The sequence below is a fragment of the Sinohyriopsis cumingii genome, chromosome 12 (genome assembly GCF_028554795.1).
Source record: "Sinohyriopsis cumingii isolate HCF-2022 chromosome 12, ASM2855479v2, whole genome shotgun sequence".
Lineage (NCBI taxonomy): Eukaryota > Metazoa > Mollusca > Bivalvia > Unionida > Unionidae > Sinohyriopsis > Sinohyriopsis cumingii.
The window spans coordinates 112,905,026-112,926,093 of record NC_142972.1 but is presented as its reverse complement, the minus strand read 5'-3'; the positions used below and the strand labels follow the sequence as shown (position 1 = coordinate 112,926,093).

At 35.3% G+C, this 21,068-nt stretch overlaps 1 protein-coding gene across 9 annotated transcripts in view; it reads left to right on the top strand.

The window, feature by feature from the left end:
* The first annotated feature begins 389 nt into the window (after nucleotides 1-389).
* LOC149787270 (uncharacterized) overlaps nucleotides 390-21,068 on the top strand; it is a 72,750-nt gene continuing 52,071 nt past the window's right edge. For all 9 annotated transcript variants that reach the window (XM_089977770.1, XM_089977772.1, XM_089977774.1 and 6 more), the window contains exons 1-5: nucleotides 390-514; nucleotides 9,829-11,037; nucleotides 14,506-14,580; nucleotides 18,050-18,298; nucleotides 19,426-19,510. In XM_089977770.1, the coding sequence (XP_089833896.1) occupies nucleotides 465-514; nucleotides 9,829-11,037; nucleotides 14,506-14,580; nucleotides 18,050-18,298; nucleotides 19,426-19,510 (1,668 nt within the window). In that variant the 5' untranslated portion in view covers nucleotides 390-464. The remainder of the gene's footprint in view (nucleotides 515-9,828; nucleotides 11,038-14,505; nucleotides 14,581-18,049; nucleotides 18,299-19,425; nucleotides 19,511-21,068) is intronic.

Here is a 21,068-nt window from a genome sequence, read left to right as displayed (position 1 = left end):
TATCCGCAACCCAATACATTGTCTTCGTTGTTTCATCCATTGGTATGGTACTTAAAATAAATATTTTTGAATCTACATGTGTTTTTTTATAAGAAAAATAAGGTCTATATTAAAGTATAATGGGCCAAACTTCCCACATACGTGGGCAGAATCCTCCCTGATGATATAGTAGGATAAAACAGCGTGTCTGAATCGCCCATGACAAAACGACCTATTTTGTTGTTTTGTTTTGTCTTGTGGTGATGATGGTGTTTGAAACTGTTTTAAAGTTTACCCTCACAAGAACTGTCATACACATAGCTGCTAAAAGATTCACTGACCTCAACGCTTATATTACAATAGTGGGTACTTCGTAGAGATACCGGCAGGAAAATTCTGTGTTTATGCAAGATCATCCTGTACGTCTGCAACAGGTTTTCTTATGCCATTCGACGTGCATATTAAATCAACCGGATGTTGAAAGAATGAAAATGGAGACGGACGTAATAAGTGCGACTGAATCTACAGCATTTAGGTACTATTTTTAACAATTATGCAGTTTTAATGGATTTGAACATAACTTAGTTTACTTTACTTTTGATACAACATATTTGACTAGATTAGCCAACTGAGCATTGCGAGTTTGGTTCACGAAACCAGTACTTGGTCTATGGCCATTGACCGCGTTTCGTAAGATAACGGGCCAAATGTAAAATTTCATCTCAGGTTCATAAATTTGGTATGTTTGTGAAGGTTTAAGAACTAGAAATTACAAGTTAGCAAATACAGTTTAATCCTTTTTGTAGTTTTTGTTTGTGCAAACAACGTTATTACCTGCACACACAAAATCTCGAAACATTGAGCATTTGTTGTACAGCGTATATGTAGACCTACAATGTAAGACATAGGACATGTTGATTTTATTTAGGTGCTATGTCTTACTTTCTAAATAACGGCCTTGTATAGCGTGTTCCGATGTCAACGACATCGGAATGAGTAATCAAAGTTTCAGGAACATCTCACACTTTGCAGCCTGTATCGACACTCTTCCACTAATTTATGTGTAATTAATATACTTACTGTGCTGTCTTTATCCTGGCGGAATGAAAATATGATACTAGCAGATGGACGCATTTTCACGTTCTGTTGACATTTGAATTTGTTGCAATGCGACAGTAGTCGAGGTATGCAGACGTAAGTTCAAGTAGGTATATATTGGGGATAAGTTTTTGGGATGAAACAAACCGTTGCTTACAGTTCTAATAGGCATAATATATTTTTATTCATTTTGTTAAAGAATAATATTTCAACATAACCCAATTTTAGCATCCCCGGCTTTCATCACTTTCCAGCCAGTTGAAATGTAGCCCAATGAAACTTGAAAATAGGTCTTTTTTTTGTGGTGAAAGTTTGAATTTATTAGAGAAAAAACATCAGAGTAAGTAATGTCTGGCAAAAACATTATGACTTTACTTTGTAGAAAAGCGTTGTTATTTTAGTTGTCAGTTGTTTGAAATATTCCTGAAAATTTGACTTTTGCAACGATGTTAGGCGACATCAAAACACGCTACACAACGCCATTAGTTAGGCTGTAAGATGTTGATGCCCACAACATAAATATCAGCATAAGGATTTACATGTAGGACTAAGCATATATGGTGAAGACAAATCAGGTATGTTTTTTTTGGGGGGGGGTAATTCTTCAAGCAGCCGCTAGTGAATATTCAACAGACTGTTCCTAAGGCATAATTTACTACTGTTTGTGAATATCAGCAGACTGTTCCTAAGGCATAGTTTACAATTGTATGTGAACGTCAGCAGACTGTTCCTAAGGCATAATTTTCAACTGTATGTGAACATCAACAGACTGTTCCTAAGGCATAATTTACAACTGCATGTGAATATCAGCAGACTGTTCCATAATTTACATCTGTGTGTGGTATATGTAAAGTCATATGGGAAAAGTGCCTCTGCCAATTCACAATGGCGCCTGTACTTTTTACCTCCTTGAAATGTCACATGCAGTGGTATCAGTTTCTAAAAATAACCATTGAGACAAGGCCAACTGGCATAATGGTGTTCAGTCTTCTTTTCCATGTTATTGTTCTTATTATTTTTGTTATTGAAAACCATGCACCAGGCGTTAAATTTGTTCATCTGAATATAGATGTGCATTCCATAATTCATTTACAGTACTGTTTAAGCCTGCAGACAGTATAAATCATATAATCACATTTGATGAATCTTTCTAGAACAGTATAATACACAAATTGCTTGCATTTCATCACTGATAGATATACTCTGAATATTTTGAGATGAAAATTCCAAGGAAACTGTCAGCCCCACCCATTAAATAATGTCGATGAAATATTCTTATATGTGATTCGTGTTTCAACATATAAATAGAGAGGGATGTATGTAGGAAAGTGACTATTTCTTATATTTTGTTTAGCACATAAACTTACATTCTGCTTAGTTGATGTAATATTATGCATGTAGAATCTAGAAATGTTGCATATATATTCCATAAGTTTAAAAACAATGTATCAGTGTTCTGTTTTTTTGTTGTTGTTGTTTGTGGGTTTTTTGTATTATGCATTAGTGATTTTATTGACCTTTTCAGATTCTGATGTGTTAATTGGTAACAAAGTTAAGAAAAGAGGAGAGAAAATTGATATACTTATTTCAGCATCTGTTTTACAAACAAATTGTAGTTTTGAATGACAGTTTGGAACATATAAGACTACTGCTGCTGTTGTTGTAGGGTTTAATGCCATCTTTCAGCACACGATAGGCTATACATGGCAGTCAGTATTAATGGTGGAGGAAGAACCCGGGAAAACCCCGGAAAGAACCATCGACCCATGAGAAGCTACTGGCAAGCTCTTTCTCACATACCCACATTGGCTGAATCCGAGACTCGAACCCACGTAGACAGAGGTGAGATGGCAGTGATCCGTAACTGACAGCACTTTAGACCATTCGGCCACTCAGGGCCCCATAAGACTGTCCTATTTTCATTAGGGTTATGGTATTGAAAAGAGCAGCACTGGTTGATTATATTCATACTACGTGGATAATACATTTCCTTAATTAAAAGATATATATACAATTGCATTTTGTCGAGTTGTATAATTGTAGCCATGTATTTATGGAAAGAGCAATAGAAAAACTAACGACAACAGCCACTCTTAAAAATATGAAAAATGGGGTATGAATATTTGGAGGAAACCGTATTAGAAAACGAAAGGTTTTACACCAGATTTGTAGTCCAAATTGTTGAATCTCAGCTGGAATGAGGAATTTTCATCTCTTGTATTATATATTTAAAAAAAGATTTGAGCCCCTGTATCAACACAGGTTTGGGGATTGGTATAATGAATTACAAGAAGACAAGTTGATTTTACAGAAAATTCAGTCCTTGTTTATACAACAGTATATAATTTTGAAGGCCTTTTGTCAAAATTTAAATCAACCCTTTTGAAAATGTTTTTTTAAATGATGGATTTTTAACCAGATCGTCATAAAAGGAGATTAGGTTATTTGAAAAATCTTCTTTGGGATTTTATTGGCACAGATAAATTCAGGATTAAAGGAGACTAGAAATCAAAATTCTCTTCAGATTTTAATTCGACTGCAATGCTTATAAATTAAATATCGTAAGCGGGTAGTGATTATATTGCGTGGAAGATACCACGATTCCATAAATTGCCGAGTTTTGATGAGACGACAGATCACGTGGTACCGTGACGCTATACTAGCCAGTCCTTGAATACAAACATAAACATTGGCGAACGATGCAGACAGGAGACCACATTTGGGTTGCACACTCAAAAGTTGAATCTGCAATCTGATATAATAGTTTATGTACTGTACTGGTAAGTGCTAAAAGAAATTTGTTAGGCGCAGGCCCCGGACTGGTGACTTAAATACACTAAAGTCCTGAATGAAATTCCACAAACCCGGACAGTTCACACCTGTCAACTCTCAAGCCGGGAGAAAAACCTCCTGAGTTTGGGGGTATTTCCTCATCTACCTCCTGATCTCGTAATATCTCTCAATTTTGCGCAGCGAAGTCCCGATTATTACATTATGTCTGTCAATTTTCATTTGTCAGAAGAAAAGAAAAAAAACAAAACAACCCCAAACCATTTATAAATAGATATAACGTATGCAATCCACAGTCTAAACTGCCACACTGCAGACATCGTAGCAATATGACTAAAAAATTGCTAAAGCTACGTTAAAAATTCAAATCACATGCACACACGTCTAAACAGGCACTGGACGAAATAATTAATATCATACAACAGTATTTTTTCTTCTTTTTTTTCTTCTTCAGTGAAGATTAAACATTATTCAAGTAAATTTCAGATTTTTAAACAACTACAACAGTACTATAGTATTAAAAAAAAATTAAAAGAATAAAATTGTCACCAATTAGCTTAAATGAATGATCACTTTGAAATTTTCTCTGCAAACAGAATTGCATCTCCATTTCTGCCAAAGAAACTCGGACAGTTAACACCTAACATTCCTCTACCGTATATGAAAAGTTTAATTATCATGATTAAATTACAAGGAATAAAAGGGGCTTGTCATGGGGGAATAATGAAGCGTATCACAGGGAGAAAAGGCACGTCAAATGGGCGGTCGCACATTGGGGCAAGGGGGGGTCAATAGTCCCCACCCCCATTCTATTGTCAGACAGTTAATGTGAAACTTTGACCTCTTTTTTTTTTTAATCGCTGCTTTTTAAACTGCCAAAGGAATAGTTTTATATCAGTTCCAATTATTACATATATACAATGCATTTTTTTTTAATTTTTAATTTTTATAAGATTACTGAAAATTGTGTTTTCTCGAAACATGGCCGGTTTAGAATCTTATTTTTAGCAAAGTTTCCAATTGATTAAAATCAAATCTAAATTTCACCTAGGACAGTGGTGATTTGATTTAGATTGTGCCGTGTTAAGGCATGTATGTCAACATCTTGAAAATACATTTACTCATTTCACCAGCGCAATCAAAGTTTCCTCAGGCAAACAATTTTTGTTTCGACAAGCCTGACGGGCACCTCACTTTGAATACAGGATGGGCCGGAACTAAAACCAGAAGGGGCCCAGGGTGTCTGGCTATCAGATTTGTTTTTAGCACTGCTGTTTTTAGATAAAAGATGTGGATTGATTGTTGCATTTTGTGGTCACTTACTCGTCCTTCTGCCTGTTTTCGTAACTCACACATTTAACACTTTTCCCAGGATTTAAAATGTCCAAAGGTATGTCTGGAACAGCGCCAACTTTTAGTCTAGGCCTGGCATTTGCATATCTTTGAGCTGCTATTTTTTCATGATACCTCTTGTAACATTCCTTTGAGAAATGTAATGAGCACATAGTGCTGTATGGTGTTGCTTTGAAATCGACTCGTTTGTAATAATGTACCCATTCTTTCATTATGCCTTTATCTTTTGGAAAAGATGTCAGCAGGCTTTTCTTAATGTTCTATTGCACCCGTAAGCAACGCAAAACGGTATTGTCTTTTACTCTGGCAACTCCCACTTGGGCTGCTGGAGTCGCTACTATAACATCACATCCCGAAAGTAACCGAATAGGTGCGGAAATTTTGCATACGAGGTCACGGAAATTCAGCTCCTAGAAGATAAGCCAATATTTAAATATTGGCATTACGGTCGCAGATGATACTTCAGAATAAGGTTTTCTGCTGTAGTACTTTTATTATTATTGTATATTTCCATTGGTTTCTGGTCTCCTTTAAACTCTCTTCTTTTCAAGACAAGATTCTAATTATTTGTGTTGATTGTTTTTTTATATACTGTAATAGGAAATGATTACTTTCTATAAGATGCATATATATATATATATATATATATATATATATATATATATATATATATATATATATATATATATATAATGCTATAGAATTCTTAAGAATTAAAGGTTTGAAAGGAAACAAAACTAATTTATATTCATTATGTTGTTCCCACTTAGTAACATAATGCAGGTCAGCAAAATAAAGTTAGAATTTGTATTTTGTACATTGAAATGACTTTACATGCCAATTTATAGGAATATAATCACTTGTTTCGTGTGATACATTTTGTGATTTTGTACATGATCATCTTTTCTGGCTTAGATGTTTTGGAGAGTCTTCAGGGCTGAGCATTTTTTTTTTTTTTTTAACCACTAGTACAGGACAAGGGGTTTCAGAAAATTCACTAGTCCCACCTTTCTCTCCACTAGTCCCACCTTACTCTTCACTAGTCCCACTTTACTTTTCACTGGTCCCAAAATGGTAATCTCTTGCCAAGATTTGATGAGACGTATGTACTTAATCCAAAGAAAGAAAAAAATAAAATAATATACAACATAATTATTTCTTAAAAGAATTTAAGTTTTCAAAAACATTGGTTGTTATACATTTGGCTTCTTTAGGTTCATGTATATATGTTTTAGCTGATGGATTTGAAAATATGTTCATGTATATGTCTGCCACCTGCACCAGTAATAAGCCAGCTGTTGATAGCTGTGTCTGGGTTAAAGTCCTCAAGCTTTGGTCCATTTGCAGAAATGTTCATTAGCATTTGTAAACTCTTTTGGTTTAAGGAATTCCTTAAAGAAGTCTTGATTAGGTTCATTGAACTAAATCCTCGTTCACACTCAGAAATAACTACCGTACACTCAGTATCTGTCTTACGTTTTATCCCTCCATTTTCAAACAAATTTACCTTCGCCAAATTGCTGTTATTACATTCCTTGCGAAAATAATTTAGCAAACTCATTTTATCCACAGAGTAACTATAAGCTTGCTTGACAACTACTTATAAAGTGATCATAACATCAATTTTCTCTTTTAAATACAAACTGAAACAGCTCATTAATTAGCGCAATTGTTTCCCTTCAAACAAAATATCGCACGTGGAAGTTAATCATCTGTATAATCAATTATAAATTAAAGAATCATTACTGTCATTTAATCAGTTCATAAAAGAAACCAACAATGATGTCGGTAAAGTACCTTTCATTAATTTCATTACACTGACTCGCTGGATTAAAATCATAGTGAGCGGCTCATTATGATCAAGAGAGTAAACTCATTGCAACAAAACCGCTTACAACACTGCTAATTGATCATACTGGCTTTCTTTTGTTTGACGTGTTTTGATTTGTCGATAATTTGGTTGCTTAGCCCAATATGCAGTCAAGCGGTAACAGGATGTAAATGTATACATGAAGAGGGGTAGAATCAAGTATTCAGTACGCCCAGAGGGCATGATTGGCCAAATAAAGGCAGATATAGTGATTAAAGCACGAAAGTAAGGACTAGCCTGACTTTTTTAAAAAGCACTTGTCCCGTACTAGTGACTTGGAAATTTTTACTTGTCTGACTTCAAAAATTACTAGTCCGGGACGTCGGGCTATGGGATTTGCTCAGCCCTGGTCTTAAAAGAGAACCATCTTTAGATTTAGAAAATGCATGATTTATTATATAAAATGTTCTTTAATTCTGTTCAGTAATGGTCATATGTGAACCTTGAAGAAATTAATGTCATCCTGGAAATGACCTGGAAATTTAACTTTAGAAAAGAAATTTTCCAGGGAAATAAATTCTTATATTTTTTCTAAGCTTGTTGTTTTCACTCTTTCTTGTGTTACTGTTTATTCGAGCCTAAACACGTAACATAAGATACCAAACTTGACATAGTGACATGAAACAGTTGGTACTCTACAGCGTAACATGGACATGTGCAGACGTGTGTCTCCATTGACCTACAATGTCTGGAATATTGTAATTTGCCCTAGCATTGTGTGTAGATCAGCTCAGTAGAAGATTCCTCTAAACTCAGAAACTAATTGTATGCACACACTGGACACAGCAGAGGACTGTCCAGTACGAAGATACCAGTCACAATGTATTTGTAAAATATGTTTTTAGCCTTAGTGAGAGACAAAATGCCTTTGTGCACAACAATGTTAAAGGCAAACCCAGAAGCAAAGCATTGTGCACAACCATATGTCAGACCAACTTGCTAGCAAAGGATGTTCCATTTGATTACTTGTATGCTTCGACATATGATTTCATGATTTGTGTATTCATTGTTTGTGTGTGCAGGGTCTAGTCTTGGACATTTGATTGGAATCTTGCTAATTCTAAGTGTATTGTGCATTTCTGTACATGGCTTGATGAGGAAGTAACTGTACAGATTCAATTTTAATTTGGATTTATTCACATAACTTGAAACTTGTTCTGGTATGAGTTCACTGTTCTGATTAAATGATGGGGTATTCCATAAATATTTGGTTCACTTTAAATTGAGGATTCATGATCTACTTTGAATGAAATGGCTGGATGCTATCTTTAACTCTACCTGCTGTAATTATTATTTTTAAAAGAGATACCTTCAGTTTTTATTGGCAGATGAAACTTTACCAGTGTACTTGTTTCTTCATTTGCCAGCTGCAATAAAAAATTTATTGCAAAAGTAACTTCTCATCTGTTGTAAACAAGTCACATTTCAGCATGAACCAGATTGTTACAAATTTAAAATTAAATATGTCTTGGCACTCATGTCAGCATGATAAAGTGAGAACATGCCAGTCTGGAGAAGGCATGTTAAAGTGAGAACATGCCTGTCTGGAGAAGGCATGATAAAGTGAGAACATGCCAGTCTGGAGAAGGCATGTTAAAGTGAGAACATGCCAGTCTGGAGAAGGCATGTTAAAGTGAGAACATGCCAGTCTGGAGAAGGCATGATAAAGTGAGAACATGCCAGTCTGGAGAAGGCATGATAAAGTGAGAACATGCCAGTCTGGAGAAGGCATGATAAAGTGAGAACATGCCAGTCTGGAGAAGGCATGTTAAAGTGAGAACATGCCAGTCTGGAGAAGGCATGTTAAAGTGAGAACATGCCAGTCTGGAGAAGGCATGTTAAAGTGAGAACATGCCTGTCTGGAGAAGGCATGATAAAGTGAGAACATGCCAGTCTGGAGAAGGCATGTTAAAGTGAGAACATGCCAGTCTGGAGAAGGCATGTTAAAGTGAGAACATGCCAGTCTGGAGAAGGCATGATAAAGTGAGAACATGCCAGTCTGGAGAAGGCATGTTAAAGTGAGAACATGTCAGTCTGGAGAAGGCATGATAAAGTGAGAACATGCCAGTCTGGAGAAGGCATGATAAAGTGAGAACATGCCATTCTGGAGAAGGCATGATAAAGTGAGAACATGCCAGTCTGGAGAAGGCATGTTAAAGTGAGAACATGCCAGTCTGGAGAAGGCATGATAAAGTGAGAACATGCCAGTCTGGAGAAGGCATGTTAAAGTGAGAACATGCCAGTCTGGAGAAGGCATGATAAAGTGAGAACATGCCTGTCTGGAGAAGGCATGTAAAAGTGAGAACATGCCTGTCTGGAGAAGGCAAGCAGTAGAGCTTCAATTTTAAAATGAATAATTTGGACAGGATGCTAATTTTGGGACTGTAGCAGGTTCAGGGTGAGCATTGTAGGACGAGATGCAACTCAGAAGTGTGTCTGGGATGCACCTCTGAGCTGCAGCAACACTATATACTGCTATATTTTCTTTAGCTTTTAAATTAATCAAACATTTTTACAGTTAATTACATGTCAGATTAGTTAATTAACAATGACCAAAAGAAATTAAAACTGGATGAATACATTGATTGGCAAAATTCTTATTGGTGTTATTTGCTTCGACCATGGTAGTGTCTATGCAGTAGTGTTGTTAAACACAACTTAAATTTAACAAATGTAAATGGAGTATTTCCCTTGGCAATTAGCCACACAACTTTCAACATCTTATATTTGCTTTACAGTGATGATGGCGTTTCTGGAAGCAGCTGTGAGCCAGAAGGAGAATCATCCGAGTCCAGATCCAGAAACCGGAAGGAGAAAAGGAAATCAAGACACAAACATAAGCACAAACACAAACATAGCTCAGACAAGCACAGACATAAACATAAGCACAAGAAACACAAATTAGACAGAGATGTTAAAGATGAGCCAGAATTCCTGGAGTCGGGGGAAAGGAAGCGAAGACGGCTTGATGAAGAGGAAGGCTATGACAGAAATTATGCACAGAAGTACGGAGTTGATGACAGTGATTTGGACAGATTAGAGGCAGCAAGAGCAGCATTGCAAGCAGAGTTGAATGGTGTTACAGATGACCAGGTAGATGCTTTGCTAGAGGGTGCTTTACAACCTTCTCAGAACCAAGATACACGGATGCATGTGACTGGTCAGGAGGAATATATCTCAGAAAATGAGCAGAGTTATAACTCGGGTCACTTCCGTGGTTATAGAGCACAGGATGATATCCTGAAAGGAAGAACACCAACCTTCCAGGAGGAACCTGAGGCAGAGGCGTTGAAGTCCAAACCTAAAGTGAAAGTGTCAAGTCGTGTTGAAGCTGTCAGTATGAATGCAATGAGTATGATTGCTCAGGGTTATGGCGGAGCTAGCGACTCTGAGGAGGAGGGTGAAGTAGAACATGATGAATCTGAACCTCAGGAAGCTTGGCAAAAAAATGGAGGTAGAAGAGATAGGAGGTATTCCTACAGTGAGAGGGAGGTGTTTGAATACAATCAAGAATTGTATGAGTATGCACTCAGTGAGGTTGATGACTCTCATCGTTCTCAGGTTAAAGCTGTAATTGACTATGGACATGGAATAGACAAATACAGGGACTCAGATAGAGATAGAAATAGGAATAGGGGGAAAAGGGATAGGGAGAAAGATAAGGAAAGACGCAGAGACAGAGAGAATGAAAGAAGGAAAGATAAAGAACGTAGTAAAGATAAGGAGAAGGAAAAAGAAAAAGAGAATGAAAAAGAAAAAGAAAAGGAGAAGGCTAGAGATAAACCACGTGCTGAGGAGAGGAAAAGACAAGAGGAAAGACGTTCCGATAGGAAGAGTAGTTCCAGGAAGGAAGAAGCTGATGTTAAGAAAGAGCGAGACAAGAGTGAGAGTACAAGAAAATCTGCTGATAAACCAGCAGAGAATGTTGTGGAAGAACCCAGTAGGAGGTAAGATCCTCTGCTAGAAAATTGTCACTTCAAATTTCTCTGTCTTACATTTACATAACTTCTTTGTCTTACATTTACATTTGAATGTATTATAATCAGCTGTCAAATAAAGTTACATTGCAGATGATATGAATCATGAAATAATCCAACCCTACCTAATGACCACCCCTTTATTGAAACCACCCTGCTATAGACTACAGAAAATATAAAGAACTGATTTGTTCCATATTTATCCCATTCTCCATATTTTGCTTCCCTTTAATTAAAACCACTCTGCTACTGTGGATTATGTCCCAGTATACCAAACCCATCTGATGATATCAGTTAATTTCTGTCCCATGAAACTGACCATCAAAGCTGCCAAATTGATCTTGAATGGGACATCTCGATAATACTGTATATGCATCTTTTCTTTAAATATCCTGTTTGTTTTATATGACAGTGTTTATAGGTGAACTAGTCATGAAATGCCAAAGGTGTGGATGACAATTTACACATGTCTAATCCATGTATTTTGCAACAGGTATATGAATGTTGCACATAGAGCACAGGCAGTTTTTTGTACTGTGTCCCCCAAATAATAATAATAATGCTTTATTTATAGAGGGTGACTCATTAGTCAGGGACTATTCTCCCTTGAGGCCCTCTTAACACATTAACCCCTGGAGGTTTTTGTTGTTTTCGCCTGAAATTTGAGTAGGAAACACATTTTGAAAGCTATTTCTAAATGCATCCGAAAATACCAAATCCCATGTGATCTTTCAATAATATACTGCCTATTTGGGTTAGAAACATCATTTTTCATTGGCTATTTGGCTCACGCATGAGCAGAAGGGTAAAAGTTGGATTTTTTTCTCTCCCTAAATGGACCCATTATTTTTGTATCAACACCACTCTTTATTTCAAATGCTTATCTTATCCTATTTTTTGCAAAGGTTCATCTGTCTGTTTGCAGTTCATACTGGTTTGCCTTAAATCTGAGACCAAAAAGTCTAAAGTCCAGACACAAAATCGGATTCCAACCACAGGCCAATTTTGGATAGAAAAAATCCAGACACAAAATTGAGGTTTTTCCCTCTGTATTTTGTAGTGCAACTATAAATTCCAGATTATTTGGTATTATTGTAGAGCTACATCTGTCTACCTTTCTGTAATACCACCCAATTTAGTGTATCGTGCATGACCATGATGCTACAGAGCTTGGCAGTAGGCTACTACCTCCTGCCACGTTAACTCTTTGCTAGGGTTTAATGTGTTAAGGAGATTATAACAATGCACATTATATGAAGATAGCAATAATTTCTGTGTATTTTAACATGTTTAGTATTAAGATACTAAATTCCATTATCTATTAGAAACACATACTTGCTCAGGATATCTCTTCTTAAATACTCTAACATTTTCAGCAGATTTTACATGTAGTGGAAGCTTGTTCCACAGAACTGTACCAGAGTATTGGAAGCTCTTTTTAAATTGCTCTGTTCTTGGTTTTGGTGCTTGAAGGTTTCCATGTGATGTTGATCTCAACTAGTTCTGTGTTGAAAAAAGCCTGAATAAATCCTGAAGATACTCTGGTGCAGCTCCATATAGACATTTATATACAAGAACTGCCTTGACCCTTTGCTTCCTTTTCCATGAGGAAAAAAAACACTGAAACTACTATTATGACTCTGTGTGAGAAGCAACAAACTTTGTAAAATTCAACAAAAAATTTTGTGTAACATATTTTTGTTAGAATCACCACTACATCTATGAGGATTTCATTTATTTAGAGGTTGAAATACACCACGCCCTCGATAACTCGCAAACCCACTTATAATGCGGGGTCAGGCATGGATCCCATTTATTAAGCCAGAAAATACCTCAAAAATCTATCCCTATTTCTTGAACTTGAAGAAAATCGCGATCAAAATTGGCAATGGAAACTTTGATGTATCGCTCGTTTTATCGTCGAAAATGGTAGATAGGACTGGGAAATTTTAATCAGCTCTATGAAATATCAAATTTAAAAATAGGTACATTTTCTTTCCAAATGACATTCCTAGTACACTGCAATTGATGTTGTGTAAGGAAATTTTGATCAATGAACATGTCACTCATGCCGAGTGGAGGCAGTACTTTAATAAATAAATCAAATTAAATAATATTTTTATCAATTGAAATTTGTGTTCTAGTTCTATCTTTTAGTTCCTTTTAAGTGTAATCATCATAAATGCAATGTGTCCTCTTGTAATTAAACATAAAATGCATCAATCTACTGTAACAGCTATGTCTGCAAGCATTTCTCTGAGAACCTAATTAAGTGCCGACTGTGTTTTGATAACTGACTTACGGAAGTATTTGTTGTATTGTTGCACTGAATTAAAAGCTGGCCTCCTTTGTATTATCATGTTAATTATGTCTTTTGAGTCAAAAAAAGGAGGTGGAATAAAAGAAAAGTTAAAAGGCACAAAAATCCTACAACTTAAAATCTAGCGGCCCCGGTCTTATGTCGGGTGAACTTGCTTCATTTGATCAATCAAACACTTATAAATATTATTGTGTATGTAACATAAACTACCTTAAATTAACCGATTCTTTCATAACTGTGATCAAAGATAACAAGGTAGCCAAGCGAAATGAATGCTTGATAAAACAGAGAGTTTGATTTGACATATGAACCATTGAGGGCAAGTGAGTTTCAGTGAATTCTTGAACTGGCACTTAGAGATATCCTCAAGAATGATAAGAAGTTTCATTATTATTTCCAATTAATTAATTCACGACATCAATACTGTACTAATTGAGCAATGCAAAAATTGATCTTCAATGTAGACGATTGTCCCATGAACTAAATGTCGCGTGTTTTTGAAAAAAACGAATCTTGTTTGGTGGTGTATCAACAGTTAGTCAAGTTCCCTGCTCTGTGGACTCCCGATTTTGCAGGATAATATTAAACACCATTACGGGAACCAGACACAGCAAGAAAACAAAAAGCAGTGATGTAACACACAGATTTTTTTTATGCATACACATGATGTTTGTTGAAACCAGTTGGAACGATCTTTCATATGTTGCACACTTTGAAAATAAATGTTATTTAAACAGAATAATGAACAACTTCATTAGAAAAAGCGCATTATTAAAAATTATTATCAACATGATTGTAAAATGAGGATACAGTCTTCATGATGACCATCTTCATCTTGTTTTTGCTACTCCTCCTTTTTTTTGTATGGTCATATCAACATGGGGTCTTTACAAAAGGACATTTTTTTTGTGTCTAGTTGGTCCTAAATGAAAATGGTGCTGATCTGATGGCCAGTATGGCTGCCAGATAGTTTCAGCACTCAAAAAAAGATAAAGTGATATTTTCTTGATTCCTGGAAATTCTTTTTGGCCAGTGGAGCATCGTTTCCTTCAAAGAATTCTTGTTCTCTCACATTTAGCTAAATAGGCTATTTCAGATGTTTTGTCATTTTTGACCAGGGTACAGTCAGTTCAGCCTCATGGAGATGACAGAGACCACTTGTCACGGGAGAGAAGGCCATCACCTTCTACAGAGTAAGTTATTAATTTTTTATGTTTATTTTGATAAAAATAAACTAATACAGTCATAAGAAGTCTCTAATAGACCTTGAATAATTACAATTCTTATAGACATAGCAAGATAATGACAAAGTTTTAAAGTCAGCTTTACACCTTTTAAAATTTGTAGCAAATATGCTGATCCATTGTAATATATGACCCATAGCTGCTAATGGTAGAAAAACCTTTGAACAAATTATAATAAACTGCTGGGTAGAGTTGGATGAAATTTAAAAGAAAGCATTGTAGAAAAGAGGTAATTTAGCTATCACTACTGAGGATAGAAAGGAGGTAATTTAAGTGGCACAAGTGATGCTGTTCCAACATCAAATATAGCTATCACTACTGAGGATAGAAAGGAGATAATTTAAGTGGCACAAATGACGCTGTTCCTCCATCAAATATAGCTATCACTACTGAGGATAGAAAACCTTTAAACTACTTCTCCAAAACTGTTGTTCAGAATTGGGTCATGTATGAAAAGCAGGATGCTGGCTAGAATATTTTTCAATTATATACAAATTATGCAGATCTGCCATCAGATATGACCCAGTAAATAAAAATAGAAAAGTCATTTAAAAACTTCTCCAAAATCTTTAATAGAAGACCAAACCTGACAGAAAGCATGCAGGCATAATGACATCAAACTGTACAAAAGATGCCAATCCACTTGCAAATGTAGCTGCAATTACTGAGAAAAGTTCAACTTTTGAACATTATGATGTAGGTAAAATTATATATCAGATAATACATTTTTCCAAAAGCACAGTTGGGTTGTCATACATGTTGTAATGGCCGTTTTCTTTTTAACTTTTAATCTTGCATGGCAAATTTTATTTGTATATTCCAGTGAGATAACTCAGTGGGATTAATTTCATGAGACACAGGCACTCCACACAGTTTAATCGACAATATTTTCCCCCAAATTTTTTGTAAGCGCATCAGGTCAAAAGGTGATGTGGGTTTGTGGCTGGACCATATGTCCATTGTGCATTGTTTCTCATGTGTCAACAATCATCCTTTGAAGGCAGTGTGCCCAAGAAAAAATATTTTAAACTTTATAAATGTCACATGACCAGTTTTTTTTGCAAAATTTGGCATAGTCGAGAACATCTTGTTATGAAGGATTTTTAAATTATTAGAAGTGATGCTGATCCGACATTATTCAAAGTGGTTCAAACCCTGTAAATTACTTATTCAGAAAAACAATTGACTAAAGTCTGACTAAACTTGATTTGAAGCATCCTGGCATGAAGAGCCTGATGCAAATGATGCCAAACCACCATCAGCTGTAGCTGCCATTATTAATAATCAAACACCTTTAAATTACTTTTTCTCCAAAATCACAGGTCTTATTTAAGAAGTTATGGTCTTCTTTGTACCTGTATAATAATTCGCAGCAGATCTAAACTCGTCAACTCATTAGTTCTTTATGAAATGATTTGGGCACAAACCCAATCGGCATAAGGTCAGAATTTCTTCGCTATTCCTTAAGGAATATTGAATCATCTGTTACCTCTCTGACAGTAACATCTCTATCATCAATCACATACTTCCACAGAATCAACTACATGTTTTAAGAGCTGTCGTTGGCCTACAGTTCATGTACATTTACTTCTTTCATCATTGCCATTCCTACCAGTACCATGGTGTTTCAACCAACTACTGAATCCAGATTTAATAAGCATGCAGCATCCAAATCAGCTTTGTAAAGGATTTTCCATAAGAAAAATTTATAATCACTGTTCAAAAATGGAACCATCTGCCATTTGGCCACCATATCTTATGTATATGTGACATAAAAAAAAAGGTGAATTATAGGCAGCAAATGTTGTGTTGGCTTCCTTTGTTTTCAAGATACTGCATTTGTTCTAGAACTTTTCAATCAGCCATTGCATTTATTTTATACTTCCATGTCAGTCTGATTAAAATCATATCTCCACTGACCTGCATAAAGATCTGAAAGTGATAACATAGTGGTCATGTTCTGGTGTCCTTGAATTAGCCAATGCAAATGCAGCTTTTAGAAATTTGAAAGCAAAGCAAATCATTCTGCTCACATTGATCATCTTCAGCCATACTGCAGTTTCCCAAATGCAAAGGTACAAGTTTTCATCAGATTGGCAAATAAAATGAGTGATTATGGTAATTACATAGGTCACCAGAACATGACCTCTAAGTGGTCAGATCTTCACATAGTACAACCAAGATCTGATTTTAATCATGTTGGTTTTCATGTTTACATGTATATGCAATTATTTCATGGAATTTCAAATTTCATAAGAGTTTCTGTCCATAAACAGGGATTTTTAAAGAAATATTCATTTCAGTTTTTCTGAATTTCGTGACTGGATTAGAATTTGTTTTGTTCACAGGTAACATCATGCTCATAAAGAAGTTTACTATTTCTAATAGTATTTATTTATACTAGAAAATGTGATTCATTAATGGATACCTTTTTTGCAGTTTCATAATCAGTCATTTCAAATTTACAGCAAGACATGTCAAATCCAAATTGTTTAATTACTTATATGTATAGAGAGTTTATATCTGATGTATCAGAAACATTATTTTTAGAAAAAGCTGAAAGTTTCATGGGGTTTGCTTGAAAAGGACACATTGCCTTTGGTGTGTTTGTGATGGCTCCCTGCATAGGATTGACATTGTCGATATTTTACATTATTATACATCCATGGCAGCATAATAGTATTTTGAAGTTGTACTTAAATATTTTGGCATGAGATTTTAGCTTGAGCATTTTTTGTAGAAGTTCTTTTAATTTTTGAAAACAATTCAGTCATCTTTAGGTTATAATAAAATAAATTTGTGTTGGTATCCCTTGAAAACAGTCAGTGCTTTGGGCAGATATCTATTTTCTTTATGAAATTATAACATTAGTGTTTAAAAAATACCATAGTGTCTTCATAATTTATTATTTCATTCACGTAGCTGTCTGTGATCAAAATAAAAATGTGCATTTATTTACAAGTCAGGTAATAAAAAATTGACATTTAGAAATTAAAACTATGAATATAGTAAAAATCATAAATTAAAATAAAGTTTATGAAAATGTAAACGTTTCTAGTTTAACATCTTTTATTTTTGTGTCACATTTAATCCCTATCTTTGTAAGAGGACCAGAAAATTCTAATATTTTTCTCATCCAGCTAGTTTTTATTTTAACTGTCTGTTGCTTGACAAGCCCATGGGGAAACAGTTGGGACCTTTTTATGGTTAGGTCTCATTGTATGTCGTTTACAAATAAATATAGATGAATAGCAAAAGATATTTGGCTAAAAAAGATCGATTGGGTTTTGTAGTGGTGATTTGGAAACATTTTTTTATGACTCCAACCTTTATTGTTACAGAATGGAAAATTCATTGCTGAGATTTGGAAAACTGTAACTTGTAACATTGGTGTATTTGTATTTTCTTATGGATTCAGAAGAAGGAGAGAAAGTGGATCAAGAAGTAGGCAGAACCAGTCTAGGTTATGGAGGAGAAGTATGTCAAGAGGTGCTCGGAGAAGCAGGTCACGTGATCAAAGGAGGCCAAGTTCATCTCATGGAGGAAGACGGAGTCGCTCTAGGGATCGCAAACATCGGCGACGTAAAGAGGAAATAAGGGATAAGTTTGCAGGAAGTTTGTCAGAGGGGCTTTATTTGGAGCAGCAGGAAGTCTCATCTGATGAAGAGTAAGTTTTCACAATTTCATTAAACTGAAAAATTTCAAATGTGACTGTTCTTCATTGTCCGTTATTTCCATTTTTGTTGTGAAATATAATTGTAGAGAAAATTTGGTGGATTATAAATCTGAAATCATATCCAAATCTTTTGCACCCTGATTATACAAGCATACCTCTACCCTCACCCCCATTTTGTCAACTATATACTGAAGGAAATCTTTCTCTGATGATACCCACTCCCTCACTCATCTAATTTTGTTATAAATTTATTAGACTGGCCCCTTCACTTTGCATGAAAAAATGCCATATATTTCAATGTATGTATTTTTCACCTATCCTGTTGATAATCCAGGATAATGCCTGAATCATTAATTTTTGGATTCATGACAGGGTTCTCTTACTGTGGTGATCATTGGTCACATGCTAATATATAGAGGATATCTACATTTTTTGAATATATTTAAGGAAATATTAAGCTTGGTGAATTGAAAAATAGCATGAGCTGAATTGTATATCCATGACTATTCCCTTTGAAGAAAGAATGGTTAATTTCAACAGTTATTCACATGATTTTGAAACTAAAATGACAGTTAATGATAGTTACTTTGGTACAAGTGTACATTTGTATAACAAATGACACTACCTTCATGATCAGTAAAATTAGGAGATGAGTAGCCATCCTCAGTTTTAAAATTTGTTCAATTTTTTTTGTTTTGTTTAGAAGAGATTCTACTTTTGTTCAGTCATAGTTAGAAAGGATTAGGTCACTGCTGTTTGTCTTTGTTTTTCTGATAACGGTCATTCATAGTAGTGCTGTTTAGAACAATCTGCACTTTGCATGCAGGCAATAATGTTTACATAGGATTAAATCAAGGTAATTGGTGTTATTTATGATTTTGCAAAGCAGTCATAGCAGTGTCAAAATGCATATATTGCCTAAAATTCGTAGTTGCTGGTCACATTCTGCATGTGGTTGCGCATGACATTGTTTTTATGTAATAAAATTGATCCATGCATTACAATTGTAGTCATACAAGACTGGTGGTCACTCATTGCAGAGGTTTCTCAATATGGGTGTTAGAGTATTTTTTGGCTTAACAGAGTGTAATATGTATGTATTCTTTTTATCTACAAAGGGTTGATGTACCAGATCCAGATGAAGTGGAGGATGAGGATGCCATCATAGAGAGACGGAGACGGGAAAGGGAAGCACTGTTGGAGGTAAAGAAAAATAGAGTCATGCGCAGATATATATTTGGATTTGCAGATGGAAATCTCGTGAATATTTGTTTATTTCTAAATTCATCACATTGACATTTTTACCAACATGCTGATAAAATACCTCACTTTAATTCATACAAATACGTAATTGATCTGATTCCTTATTTACTGTCAGTTACTTTGAGTGAGGTTTTGTCCCTTGGAAAAAAACACTGTTATTACCACTGCTAATTACCAAATAACTATTATTACCACTGCTAATTATCAACATGACAATATTTAAAAGCTGAGAAAAACTGTTTTGTTCAGTGCAAGTCAGCTTACTGTCTGGATGCCATAAAGTAAAAATGTTATGATTGCTATTTGGGGTTTTCTCTCACAGATTATGAAATGTATTTAAATGGGCACCACGCTACATTTGTAAACATGGGGCATTTCATGTAATAGCAAGAAGATGCAAAACATATTCAGACATTCTCAGTTTAGAAGGAAAATGAAAGCAATTTGCTGAAACAAAATGAGGAAGAGTCCTTTGATCCCAGCTCAGAAATCTGACATCAGAAAGATTTAAATAAATGTCAGGTATGCATTCCACTGCAGTGGGAACATGGAATGGATGGAGAATGATTGTTACAGCCTAATTTTATTGGGTATGTTTTCTAATGATTATTCATAATTATTGAAAATATCATTAACCTAAGTTTTGTCCCATTGATTCCATAATCAAGTGAACATTCCCTTATTTAGTTAATAATTGGATTGCTCCATTGGCCTAGTGGTTAGAGCGTCTGCCTCAGATGTGAGAGGTTGCAGGTTTTAACACTGGCTGTGTAATACCAATGACTTTTTGTTAATAAAAAAAATGGTACTAACAGCTGCCTCGCTAGGCACTCAGCATTTAGAGGTTAGTTTTAGGACTGGTCGGCCTGGTGTCAGATTATGTGAATGGGTGGGACATGATGCTAAATGTCTGCGTCATGATGCCCCAGTGCTGGACATCACTATAAACTGCCACACTGCAGACATCATGGCAATATAACTGAAATTTTGCTAAAGCTGTGTTACAAATCCAAATCACACACACAGACACACAGAGTTAATAATTGGAGGTTTAAAACAAAAATAAACACTCCCCTAGTCCAATGATGTAGTCATTTCATTTGGAATATTGTTCTTCTTGGATGTTGTGTGATGATAACATGTCTAATTTCATGTTGCAATTGACTTCTAATTCCTAGACCTTGCATTTTTTTTTATTTGTCTCTATGACCTTTTGTAATTTTTGGCAATCTTGTGCCAATTTTTGGCAATCTTAGGTGTTGCTTCCATAAATATTTCATTATTATTTGTACTGGTGTTTAGGTATGTTTTACCTTTTACTGTTTTGTTCTGGTCATTTGTTTGTTTTGGTAATTTCTTTTAACCTTTCAGTATGCCATGTAAAGCTCATAATGTGGTAGTAAAAAGTCCTTGTGCAACACCCATCCCTACCTATTTGTAGACATATGTCCTTTCTGCAGATTATGGGCAGATGAAGTGTTTGACCTAGCCAAGAGTT